This window comes from Salvelinus alpinus, chromosome 22 (genome assembly GCF_045679555.1).
Source record: "Salvelinus alpinus chromosome 22, SLU_Salpinus.1, whole genome shotgun sequence".
NCBI lineage: Eukaryota > Metazoa > Chordata > Actinopteri > Salmoniformes > Salmonidae > Salvelinus > Salvelinus alpinus.
This window is the reverse complement of record NC_092107.1, coordinates 544928-558740: the sequence shown is the minus strand read 5'-3', so window position 1 is coordinate 558740 and position 13813 is coordinate 544928. Positions and strand designations below refer to the sequence as shown.

At 40.1% G+C, this 13813-nt stretch overlaps 1 protein-coding gene across 6 annotated transcripts in view; it reads left to right on the top strand.

Moving 5' to 3' along the window:
• The first annotated feature begins 3299 nt into the window (after window positions 1-3299).
• LOC139548725 (CD166 antigen homolog) overlaps window positions 3300-13813 on the top strand; it is a 60354-nt gene continuing 49840 nt past the window's right edge. For 4 of the 6 annotated variants that reach the window (XM_071358482.1, XM_071358481.1, XM_071358479.1 and 1 more), the window contains exon 1: window positions 3363-3559. In XM_071358482.1, the coding sequence (XP_071214583.1) occupies window positions 3508-3559 (52 nt within the window). In that variant the 5' untranslated portion in view covers window positions 3363-3507. Of the gene's footprint in view, window positions 3560-13813 lie in introns of all 6 variants that reach the window. The other 2 variants (XM_071358478.1, XM_071358480.1) reach the window with 2 other exon arrangements.

Sequence of the window (13813 nt, the reverse complement as noted above, 5' to 3'; positions counted from 1 at the left end):
AAGCAGGATTACTATCAAGGCTATGATGGTGTAATTAATGCACCATGTTTCATTAAAATGTCACTCTGCTGTCCTGCTCAATGCCTTATATAGCCTATTCAGAGCATGAGATGATAAAATGCACTTAGGTAATCAATATATCATTATGTTACAGTCACTTAAGACCCTCAAAATAAGTAATAAAAACTCCCCAGCAATGTAATGATTTCAACCCATGAAAGATTCACTGTGTAGGTATGTTGACTGCCCCTATATATAACTAGTTTTATTCTACGAATTCATAGAAACGCAAGGTTATTTTTATTCACCCTGATAGCAAGGGCAATGTCACAAGATGTCTCAAAAGATGTCAAGGCGAGAACATTCTCTTTCATCAAATAAAAGATGTGAGCATCGGTACAGTGGCTCAGATATGACATGATATGCTGAAATTCATTATTCCCTGTGAAACCTTATTATTTAGCTCTGTGGATAGCAAATGCTTTCCAGTGCATACTAAATATTACTACTAAATTACTGGGTATTCATTATCATTCTTTCCCTCCTAAACAAAAATATATATTTTCCTAGCCACTGTGCATCTGCATTGCTTGGTCTTTGTGGTTTTAGGTGGAGTATTTGTATGAGCACTTTGTGACAATTGATGGTGTAAAAAGGGCTTTATAAATATATTTGATTGATTTAGTATTGTACTATTTTGTGTGCACCTTTTAGAACTAACAAAGCTACATTTGCTAGGATTTGCATAATATGTCATTTGTAATCTGTAACACAATAAAAAAAACGGCATTATCTTGCAATCTTGTATAGTATGTGGAGTTAGAGACTCTTAGAGATAAAGTTTTTAATGTTCTTGTTCAACTATCTCAACTATATATGTTGGCCATCACTTCTTTCAGATGTTCAGTCTTGGAGTTATTTGCTTTAGCCTTGCCTACCCTAGCTGGTTTATGGGTCTCCTGAGATCCCAGCTCAAGTGCCAATTATACCAACCTGTTTTTGTTTGGTAATTGAATGCCGAACAAAGTCTAAGGCTTTGTCACCATTCTGACCGAATCATTCTCACCCGTGTGGAAAAAAATAAATAGTTATCTTTTTCTTCCTGTGCAGTCAGGCATATCACTCTCACAGAATATTGCTTTGTGGTTCACTCCTAATCAAATTGCATTTAGTTTTTCACAACCAGTGCACGCAGTACATCCTTACAAAACCATTGTACTTGAAATCCTTCTCCGGTTAGATACATTTTCACCCCCACAAATCGGCTTTTTACCCAAGCTTGACCACTCAGTTAACAGCACAGTGAGAGCTAAGTTCACAATGTCTGGTTTTGTCAAATGCAAACTCCATAATCTCACTCACTTCTGATTCTCAGTCTCACCTCTGAATGTCTAGCAGCATTAGAAATTATGCTCTGCTCGTCTGATCAGAGCACAACCTCATGAAATTGGTGCTTTGATGGAGTCACTGGCAGAGGCTTCAAGGTAGATATGAAGCTCAACAGACACAGAAATAAACTCTGAGTCACAGAAACCATCTAAAACCCACTGCCATCTCAGTTAACTGCAGCAGCAGCACACCTCAGCCTTGTACATATTACCTCGACTAACCCCGCTCATTGACTCGGTACCTCCTGTATATAGCCTCGTTATTGTTAAGTAATTTGTGTTCATTTTTATTTTATTTTTTTCTTTAGTTTATTTAGCAAATATTTTCTTAACTCTATTTCTTGAACTGCATTGTTGGTTAAGGGCTTGTAAGTAAGCGTTTCACAGTAAGGTCTACACCTGTTGTATTTGGCGCATGTGACAAATATAATTTGATTTGAAAACAAGTAAAGCCAGCAGCAGCACAGTCTGAGTCTAGTGGGAGTATTGACTGTATAGTACTACCTACCCAAACACAAGTACTGACTGCTCACATCCTCTCCAACCTTTAAGATACCTCTGTCCTCATTTTAATCAACACAGGATTAAAGTTTAACACCTGACGTTGCACAATGCTGAGCCTCTAATCAGGATGTTAGTGAGGCGCTAGTTTGAACACCTACTGTCTCTCTCTGCCATCAGCAACTGAAATCAGGATTCAGTAAGGGACGAGCGATGTAATCTAGACATCATGCATTTTACATTTTAGTAATTTAGCAGACACTCTTATCCAGAGCGACATAGAGCAGACATTGGCAGATTTTTCACATAGCGGGCTCGGGGATTTCAACCAGCAACCTTTCGGTTACTGGCCCAACGCTCTTAACTTCTAGACTACCTGCCGCCCACATCATGCATTTTATTTCAGTCATTAGCATTACAAACTTGGGTGGCACATAAAACAGCACATTAGCTATGAGGAGTCACAATAGAAACTGGCTGCAGTGGAGACTTTAGTGCTAGCCCACACCCCACCCTTTTCACATCCAGCCTGGCCTCAGAGCCATACGAAACATACTATACTTGTTTCTGAGCAGCTCCAAGATGTATGATATCTACTTATGGTCAAGTTACTTTAGACAGAAACAAAAGTAGGGAGGTTGGTCGGAGAGGATGCGTGGGTGTAATCCACGACAGTCTAGCAATCCAAAGGTTGCAAATTCCACTGGTATTTTATTCAAACTATCTCTTGCAATGCAAAAAGGCAATGTAAAATAACAGTGCGCTGCAGTTATGAATTTAAACTATGAAGAGCCACCTTGAGCCTCCCACTGGGCAGAAACTGGCTGAATCAACGTTCACTGTAATGATGTTGAATCAACGTGGAAAACTTATTGATAGGGGAAATTCTTGTTTTTTAACCTAAATCCAATGACATGGTGACACATTTTTTTATTTCACATTGAATTCACATTAGTTGACAACTCAACCAAATGTAAATCAAAACTAGACGTTGAAATTACATCTGTGCCCAGTGGATTATTTTGGCCACTGTGTATGCTTATACTTGTCTTACTTCACACATGTACAAATGTGTATTAATTTCAAAATGTGTTTTTTGCATATCCCACTCTCCCTGAGACCCTCTGAGCGTGGGGTCACGGACAGGGTCTGCCATTATCAACAGCGACCCGGGAGCAAGTAGGGTTAAGTGCCTTGCTCAAGGGCACATCAACAGATTTTTCAAATTGTTGGCTCAGATATTCTAACTAGCAACTTTTTCGTTACTGGCCCAACACTCTAACCGCTAGTCTGTGTGTGTGTGTGTGTGTGTGTGCGTGTGCGTGTACGCGCGTGTGTGTAATGCAGTGCGGAGTGGGATCCACAAGATTGTGGTAGATCCTGGGCGGAGTTGCTGTAAAATCCTACCCTACAGAGCTTCCCGTCGTCGCTCACTCGATGCGCTCCCACATTTGTTTGCCAGTGCAAGTGAGAGAGCACATGTTATACAGCAGTAACTGCACACAGTTAGTGAATATTTAACCCTGAAGTTTACGGAAATAAGTTAGCTGATCGATAATAACAAACATATTATCGACCTTTAGGAACAGCAGGGCAAGGATATCTGGCTTTCGCCAGGATGCATTTTTCCAGCTGTCTGTGTGCCCTCCTCGTCGCTCTTGTCTACCAAGGTACTGTATTTAGCCTATCATGCATCATATCTTACATTGTTTAAAAGAAAACTGATAAATTTTGTCATAATTTTTAACAAACACATCATGGGAACTGCATGGTGGTGATGAGTTTGTAGACGATACATCTGAAGTGAAAATACTTGTCATTCGATTAGCAATTTTGATTTACACTGAGGTTTGTGAATACAGAGTTATAGCTAGTTATAGTCATGGTTAGAACGTTATTTTGCAACTCTACCATTATTGCTCATAGCATAACTACTGCGTAACTACAAGTTGTATAGCGCATTAAGTGTGTACAACCTCTGGCCACACTTCGTGGGAGTGTTGAGTATGTTTCGCCAGGTGATAGTCATGCGCTCTCAATTTGGGAGCGATGTCCTCTCATTTTATTTCAATAATTACAACAGTAAACCAACTTTTCACAATAATTTGTGAGATAAACGTGTGTGGTAAACGTTCATTCCCAAACATACATTACGCACTCAAACGCGCACACTTGTTTCCCCACGAGGCAGGAACACCTTGCAGATTAAAGTTAGGCTTTTTTACATTCTGTAAATGTCGTTAAATAAAGCTTTTTTTCCAATCCAACAAGTATGCACCATGTGTTTAAGCATTCAGACTCAACATTTAACCAAACTGCAGTGGAGCTCTCAATAGTCCTTTGGGAGAGGGAAAAACCTGTTCTCAAAGCATTTCGTATTATTTTTTACGTAAATCAGAGACACTCCATTTAGTATGATATGTTACATTTCGTATGGTATGTATTAATTTATGGATGTCCATCACCCATTTCATATATGTTACGAATTACAATTACTATTATATGTTACGAATTTGCAAACTTTCAATATGTTACGAATTTGCCAAATGGATGATTTGTTACGAATTCTAGCTAGGTGGCGTTAGCTAGGCTAGGGGTTAGGTTTAAGATTAGGAGTCCAAATCAAATGTTATTTGTCACATGCGCTGAGGGGTTAGGTTTAGGGGAATAATTTGCTAAAAGGGTAAAGGTTAGGGGAAGGGTTAATTAACATGCTAAGTAGTTGCAAAGTAGCTTAAAAGTAGTAAGTAGTTGAAAAGTTGCTAATTAGCTATAAAAAAAAATAAGTTGTCCGCGATGAGATTCGAACCCACAACCTTTGGGTTGCTAGACGTTTGCGTTATATGCCCGACCAACCAACCTCCCTTTGTTTTTGTCTTAAGCAACCATCTGTCTTATGTAACCATACCAAACATAACATATCATACTAAATGGCTCGTCTCGGAATTACATACAGAATAATACGAAATGCTCTGAGACCAGATTGGGAAGGGAGGTGGGTGATCAGACTTAGGTCCTCCTCTGTCTGACACTGTCACTTGACATGCCTGTCATTGTAAATTACAGTGTGCCTCCCTTGTCACTGTCACCCGCTCTCAGGCGTTTGTACTTGAACTGGTTGGAAAAAAGAGCCTCCCCTATAATAATAGCATGTCACGTGTTAACAGTTTTTCTAGTTGGACTGTGTGTTGTAGTTCTGTTGCCAATTGCAGCAGTTTTTAAAACAGTGGAATTTGAAGGCCTTTAGGGTGGGGCTGTAATTTAGGTTTATAGCCCTCCACACCAACATTTGATGAGTAAACATGATGCTGGCAGTTTGGCCGTCAGTCCTCCATAAATGGTGAAACCATGTGTCTGTTTGCTTGTTCTATGGAGGATTGATGATGACTTTTCAATGTGCTGGTTACTCATTACAACTTCATATGCAGTGTCATTTTAAGAAGCACTAGGCAACCATCTAGTTATTCATCTTCATCAAATCACAAAATCCCTTAGTCTAAACACCACATATTTCATCTATCACTCATGCCACCTTGTAAATGTTGAATTGGAGGTTTTAAACTAAGTGCTCAGTTTGTGAAGGTAGTTTTCAGAATAGACACCATCAGTCAGTAATTAGATACACTGTTGATCTTTTATTCCAAAAATTCTCCTCTGGCAAGCGGTTCAGGCCAATCATGCTCAAAACCTCCCGCAACCTGAACAGTTTCTTTCCCCGGGCTGTGGCCCTCACCAACCGGCCATTGGGCCCATAGAAACGAAAGGACTATGCACTCTATGCTGCACACGGGATCAAGCCATCTCTGAACTGTACACAAAATAACTACACTATACTGCATTGCACTCTGTTCATCTCTCTTCATTTAGATATATTCATACTGATACTGTACATCCACTGTATATCAACTGTATACCCATCATATATTTGTTTACCGACTGCACATTCTCTTATATGTTTATCCTCAATCTATCTAGTTGTATATAATGTACCATATGTAAACTTTGTTTAAACTCCACTGTCGGTATTCTGGCTCTAAATGTTGTCTATCACTAGCAGCACCATATCACCAAGTCACATTCTGAGTATGTGTAAACGTACTTGGTGAATAAAGGTGATTCTGATTCCGTTGTTTTAGAGGTTGTTAAATGCAGTTCCTCTGGCTCAAACACTGAGAGCTGTGACCCTCGGCCTAGACCAGATAGTGCTGGAAAAACAGGGCCCCGAAAGACTTTTAGAACAAATAGTCTGCATAGATGCATTTGTTTTTTTGTTCCCTGCTTTCCTCCACTCCTCCCCCACCCTCATCCTACCCTCCCTGGAATAGACAACACTCAGTATCACACCTGGTATTACTCGTCAAGCAAGTAGGGCTCTTCATTTGCTAATGGACTAATCTGGCCCCTGTTCGCATGGGGACCACAAGGTTTCATTGTCTGAGTGAAACCTCATTGAAATATGTTCATCCACTTTCTCACTCTCCGTAACCAGTTTTTGTCCCGACATGATAGATAAATGTTCAGTTGATTGGTGTAGAGAAAGACTGGAGCGATTTGTGTTCTCAGTTTGCACTTGGGATTTGCGCATGTTAATTTGTGTGACTGTGCACGTCACGTCTTGTTTAGAGGCGGGTTTGTCTAGATGTTTGTGGTTGTTCTATCTCCCGTTGACTCCTTATACAATGTGGCCCTTCATGCAAAATGTCGTTTCATGGATGGAAAGCACAATAACATGAAACTCTTCATCCTTAATCGTAGCTGTTTATGATCCAGATCCTATTTACAAAGGAGAGTGTATGTGGGGCAAGACAGTGATATCAGATAATGCAATTGTAATATCGTTATTAACTTGATGTTCTACAGTTAAATAAAGGTTAAATATTATTTTTTTTTATGCTGATGACAAGTTTCATGACAGTGTTACAGGGAGGTGATAGAATATAGATAAATATAGATTAGAATATAAATAAAGTGCCACTGCTATGCTGAAAATGCCACACTTAGCTCTGAGGAGAGTGGGTGTCACTCAGGATGACATCATCATTTTGTGTGCTCTACACTTGCATTTACAGGTCTTCAATCTGTAAATCATTCCTGTAATATCTTTGCAGAAAATGTCACCATCCTACATCATAATACTGCAAATATGGATGTTTTTAATGAGACAGTATCAACAGTTTGGTATACAAGACTATATATTTATTCCTATGAGTGTCTTTCTCTCCTTTTCTGAATTCATTTCCTACCCCTCATTTAGATATGAATTACTGGAAATGGCCTCAATCACACATCATACCCAATAAGCATACCACCTTTATCCAGCTTTGCAAATTTTCAACTCGCACTAACAGCTCTTAATTTCCTTCAAAGCCACTGTGGGACAGTCAGTGTTGTGTTTGAACTGACATTTTATGTATGTCATAGGAAATTGCAATGAGCAATGTTAAATGGTCTCATTCTTTGAGGGTGTCTCTTGCTTTCTCAGTCTTTCCACTATATCATTGAAGTGCTAGAAAACAACTGGTGAAAAAAGAAAATAACTTGTATATTTCGATAAGGGGCATCATATTTTGGGCAATCTGGGAGTGGGAGGACATATTCATTCTAGTAAACCAACTGCACTATTGTGGCTCTGCCTCTTTATAATTCAATCCAGATTAGGGTCACAGAGACTAATTTAGTTTTAATCCACTTTGAGGCCTCTCGAGAAAAGGGGTGAGTGACAAATGGAACCTATCCTTTTACCCAAATGCTGTGGATGAGGGTGAGCTAGCCAATAGGTCAGGGTTCCCCAAATGGCGGCCCGTGGGCCAAATTTGGCCCGCAGGTGGTTTTTATTTAATTGGGAGGACAATGTGTACAGAGACAGTTGACTAGGTGGAGGGTCCAGGATCCTACTGAGGGACCTGTAGTGGTTGCAATGGCCCTGCTCTCTGTGTGTTCCCAGTCGTTAGTAGGACCAAAATTCAGTGTCTTTATGTCTACATATCATTACGATAACTGCTGGTGAACTGGCCAACGTTTACCCAGCTATTTGAAGTGGAGCTTTCCCGTTACAGCTAATATCACAGGTGAGAGGGAGAGCATACAGCTCCATGAATTAAAACTCTATAAATCATCCCTACACTTTTAGAAAAAAAGGTTCCAAAAGGGTTCTTTGGCTGTCCTCATAGGAGAACCCTTTTTGGTTCTGTGGAAAGGGTTCTATATTGAACCTAAAAGGATTCTTCCTGGAGCCAAAAAGGTTTCTTCAAAGTGATCTCTTATGGGGACAGCCGAAGAACCCTTTTAGGTTGTAGACAGCACTTTTTTTCTAGGAGTGTACATGAGTGAGAATAGGCTATGATATGCACACATCTAGCATACTAGAGTCATTCACTCTGGTTCAATCTCTGATTTCTCCCCTGAAATGTTAAATTCTCAGTATTCACTTAGTTTAGAGAAAAGTATCGGCACTTTCTGTTAAGAGCTCAGGATTCTCCGACATGATCTGTCGTGAGAAAATGTTTCAGCACTACAGAGCTATAGTCAGGCAGCAATGAGAACATTTAAGCCAACACAGAGAACAGTGTATTTCCGCAATGTATAAAAGAGTATTCACAGTGACTGGACACACAGCTTTGCTTAAGGAAAATGAAAGGGCTTGTGTGGCCAGTGTAATCAGTCTCAAACAATGACTCACTGGTGAAAAAAACATTTTGTCTGCCTGTGACAGTTTTACACATGAGGGTATCAGTAAAACAGCCAAGGGAGTCTCAATTACACTAGCTAGTATGATTAGCTCGTCCCAGTTTTAGAAAGGAGCGGGAGATACGTTCTGTTTCAACATTCATGATTGAGATTTCCCCTTAATTCTCCCCTTATCCAGAACACTCACAACTCTGCTTGTATTGTCACTGGTTAGACAGGTTAGAAAGGCCTGGGTTGGGTTTTATTAGACAGCTTAAGATATATGACATGTTTTACATATAGATTACATTTCCAGTCACACATTCCTGCGTGAAAGCTATAATGTAAAAATGTTGGAGAATGGCACAGAACACCCTGGTATTTCATTGAATGGAGATGCCAGCCTTCGAGTCCGCATATGTATTCTACTCCCCATTATCTCTCAGCAATCTTTCTTCATCATAGCACTCCTGCTATTCACACACAAAAAATATATTTATTTGTTATATGAAGGGAGTGACTACATTTTTGAGAAAGCCTTTAATAACAGGAGTGAGATGACTGGTCCCTGGTCCCTTATGCCGAAATGCACCCATTGAAATGCATGAGGGTATCTTTGGTTTTGGGGAAAGCCTACAGCGCACTGGAAACAGCTCTACCCCTGTTTTGGGACAAAAAAGTGAGGTTGTTTCTCTGTTTTGTTATTCACATTATCCCCCCTGCTTTCTCTGGTTTCCTGCGGACTCCCCCCGACAGTATTGATGCTGACTTCTCCTGCCGTCTCCTCTCTTTGTCATGAAGATGGAACAGTGCACCCCCCTGGGAGGGCATTGAGTATCTTCCCCCTGTTCTCCCACCTCTCATATGCGCAAGGCAATCCAAGCCTACTGGGGGAAAATAGGTCTGGTCCATATGAAAGCTAATGACATGGCCCATAGTGAATGACACAACAATCCTAGTTGAAATATTCCTTGGAAAGCTTTTCACTAGGTGTGATTTAATTAGAATAGTTCATTAGCTGCATGAAGAGGAAGGGGAGGTGTTCCCAAGCTCTTTGTTCTCAGAACTCATAGAAGAAAATGTATCTTGTCTTGTTTTCCTCACATTGCCTGATGGAATCTGAAAAGAGAAAAAGCCGAAATAGTGTTTCCCATTATTGAGAGCCTATTAAGAGCTCTCAATAAGAGAGCTCCCAAGCACTAGGAACTCAACCAGACCCACTAAAGGTCAGTGGGGAAACTGCCAAAATGTACACACCCATAAAGTGATTATATTGCCACCTATTTACATGGAGTCAGGGCTGAAGCAGGTGGTACTATTGTATCACACCTATTTTTGACTCTGCAATTCAGAGCGGTCTACTGAGATGACAATGTCATTGTCCAAAAGATGAAGCAGAAATAAGAAGCAGTGTGCAATAAAATGTCATGCAATTTTCACTTTCCCATTCACTTTTAAATCGCTTTTTGGTCAGAAACAGTCCATCAATAGTGACTGGTCTCTATTCATTCAAACTTTATTTTGCAATTTTCAGCCATGAAAACACAATGTCATATTTAGTGTAGCTCCATGAAGTATCCTGCCCCAGGGATCCAAACATAAGTGTTTTGTGTCTGCATTTGACCTCAGTTGGGCCCCCATTCTAGCCTTTATAAAAGCTAGTTCTTTGTGCACTGTTGATGTCCCTCATCTATCCTTCTGAGAAGGCGGCACACTACGGAGCCTGGAGCTATCTATGATTACATGCTGCTTCAGATGAACTTGCAGGAGTTCTCATTCAAACCCAGAGAGCGCCTCACTTTCAACAGGGACAGACACTCAGTCATTGCATATCTCTGCTTTCTGGAGATTAAAACGCCTGTCATTTTTCATGCCAGGGTATATAAACTCGTAAAAATACAGAATATCATATTCAACCCTTTTTCTTCAGCCCACTCACATGTCAAGAGTACAGGGTGTACTCTTTCTTAGTTGCTTTAAAGTATTCTTCAAGGTCCTAAACATGTTGCTCAGGAAGTTTCAAATGCATGCTTCCTCTCATGCGTTGGATTCCTGGCTGTAAATCCCAGGTGGTAAAGGACTTTGTAAGAGAGTGGTATTTATGCTGATACTTATCTGGTTGTGGCGCTCTCGCTGCCTGGAATTCAAAGCCTTGTATTAGCCTCGGATGTATGGAGTTCCTTCACCTGATGCATACATGAAAAATCTAGAACCAAGGCTTTTGTGATCATTTGTAACAATTCATTTTATATATTCTAAACATAAATCTGAATTATTATTTTTACCATATGATAAAAGTACGTTGAAAGGTGTCTGGTGAGGTTGAGAACTAGACATATTTACTGGTCAGTCACTGGTTGATTCTCATAAAACTGCCTTGTGAACGACCACTGAAATCTACTGTTTATATAGAAGGTATGTACAGTACAGTGTATTTTTTAAATTAAATCTAAGTACTCAGAATTCTTCACACCAGCTCTATTATCTTAGATGTTGAACCACTTCACTTTCAATTAAGTGAAATGGTGCTCTAGTAAATGTGTCACTGTGTGGATGCCGTTGATAATGAATGCCATGTAAAACTGTGAGGTGTTTCATTAGCTAGTTGCTACTGTGCAGTAGCTGTATTCTAACCCTTCCATTGTCAGACATTAGTGGGTAGGCGAAAAGCCTATTGTGCACCATTTAGATGGAGAACCTAATTGTCTAATGGGACCCATCTTGAGAGGTCAAGTAGCCCCATGTTCCTGCAGAGAATTCTGAAAAGTACTTTAACTCCCATCGGAGCTGTTAAACCAGGGTTTCCCAAACTCGGTCCTTGGGACTCCAAGGGATGTACGTTTTGGTTTTTGCCATAGCTCTACATAGCTGGTTCAAATAATCAACTAATTATCAAACTAATCATCAAGCTTATCTATGCATTGTCACTTCACCCCTACCTACATGTACAAATTACCTCGACTAACCCGTACCCCCGCACATTGACTTGGTACCAGTACCCCCTGTATATAGCCTCGTTATTGTTATTTTTTTGTGTTACTTTTTATTTAAAAAATTACTTTAGTTTATTTATTCAATATTTTCTTAACTCTATTTCTTAAACTGCATTCTTGGTTAAGGGTTTGTAAGTAAGCATTTCACAGTAAGGTCTACACCTGTTGTATTTGGTGAATGTGACAAATAACATTTGATTTTATTTGAAAAGCTTTGATAATTTGAATTCGCTTTGTAGTGTTAGGGCAAAAACCAAATGTGCACTCTTTGGGGCCCCCAGGACCGAGTTTGGGAAACGCTGTGTTAAGCAGTGAGACAGCTTAAGACGCATCACAGGAATTTGCAATGAAACACTAGAATCTGTTCTACAATTGTCACGTTCTGACCATAGTTCTTTTGTGTTTTCTTTGTTTTAGTGTTGGTCAGGACGTGAGCTGGGTGGGCATTCTATGTTGTGTGTCTAGTTTGTCTATTTCTATGTATGGCCTGATATGGTTCTCAATCAGAGGCAGGTGTTAGTCATTGTCTCTGATTGGGAACCATATTTAGGTGGCTTGTTTTGTGTTGGGGTTTGTGGGTGGTTGTCTTCTGTCTTTGTGTTCTCTGCACCAGATAGGACTGTTTCGGTTTTGCCACGTTTGTTATTTTGTATTGTGTTCATGTTCAGTCATTTATTATTAAAACTTGGACACCTACTACGCTGCGTCTTGGTCCGATCCCTGCTACACCTCCTCTTCAGACGAAGAGGAGGAAGGCTGCCGTTACAACAATGATGAGTCTTTTGCTTTAGAATCACCTTTCATGTTAGAGAGAAGGAATTATGTTTTCTAAAGGAGTCACAAACAAATTCAGCTGCATAGTTCCGTGTCAAATAAATGGTGCATTATTCGAAGTGCCAGCCCAGTATATGAGAGCGAAGCAGTTGTAAAATAAACTTCCAGGTGTTTCATTTTGAGTAATGGAGGTGCCATAACCCATTATGAATGTGTTTACATTCTCACCTGCAGTAGATACAACGAGGAGAGGATTTCTCTTTTCCTAATGTAATGATAGTGATTTCATTTAAATCCTCCGGGTTATGCAATAAGAGATTCTCACAATGGAAAATGCATAACAATTGGCTAGTCATATTAGTTTATGTGTTGTATGTATGACTGGGTATGGCATTCCCCCTCTCTCTCTCTGAGGAATTTTCTGGATTACCTGTCCCATGCTCCAGACCTTGCCATTGTGTGTTTGCCTATAAGCAGATCTGACACAGGCAATGCATCACAGTGGAGAGCATCACTACCCCTGTCTGCCATTACATGCACATTTACCCAGACAGTAATGTCTCCAGATGGCCTCACCAGTAATTGGATCGCTTTGTCACCCTTTGGCACCAGACAGTACTTTTCCGGGTTCTCATATACATTCTTTATTGATGTCCATGCTTCATAGAGTGTTGTCTCATATTGTGATCCCCACACAGAATGTTGCTGTTGCTTGTTCTTTTGTCCGTGTGGACTGTTGAGAGGCTGTTGTTCTGTACGTACGGAATGTTCTAGGGCAGGTTTTTCATTTGACTATTCAAAGTGTGAGGATCCAGCCCAAGAGCTCTCCAAGCCAACGGACTCTTTAATCAGGAGATGTTTCCTGCGTGGATTCATTCTGTTGGAATGATATGAGTCATACAGCTGAAATGTTGCTTATCGACAGGCTCCTGTGAAGTTATCGTGTCTTTCTGCTGCTGGTGATAGTGAAGGCAAATCAGCTCATTATCAGGAAAATTGGCAAACCTCCTGTTCAAAAGCACCAATGTTGGAATATGTTCTGTACAGACAGACAGGAGGGGATACTAGTGGAAGGCGCATGGCGCCAGGCTAAATGGTTTAAAGCACTTATGTTGATATATGGCTGCTCTCGTGTGATGATGGAAGGAGAAAATGTAATGGCCATTGAGTCATTTGTAGTAAAACGAATGAAAATATGTTACACCTGAGAATGAATTCTCATAAACGAGGGACACCTAAGTGAATGGTAATACTCGATGTGAGGTGACAGTTCTAACAATTGATTGATTTGAAAAGTAAATACAAGTGTTCAACTTCTCTCCTTTGTTTCTGAAGAACATAATAATCTTACCAGAACATTACCTTTTTAAACAAGTCATGTTCTCTACCCCACTCTGTGTATAAATGTATTCATTTTAGTTTTATAATACTCCCTGTGTTTTCAAGCCTTTAAAAAAGGGAACATTTGTCAGCAGTGGGCAGTGAACTTAA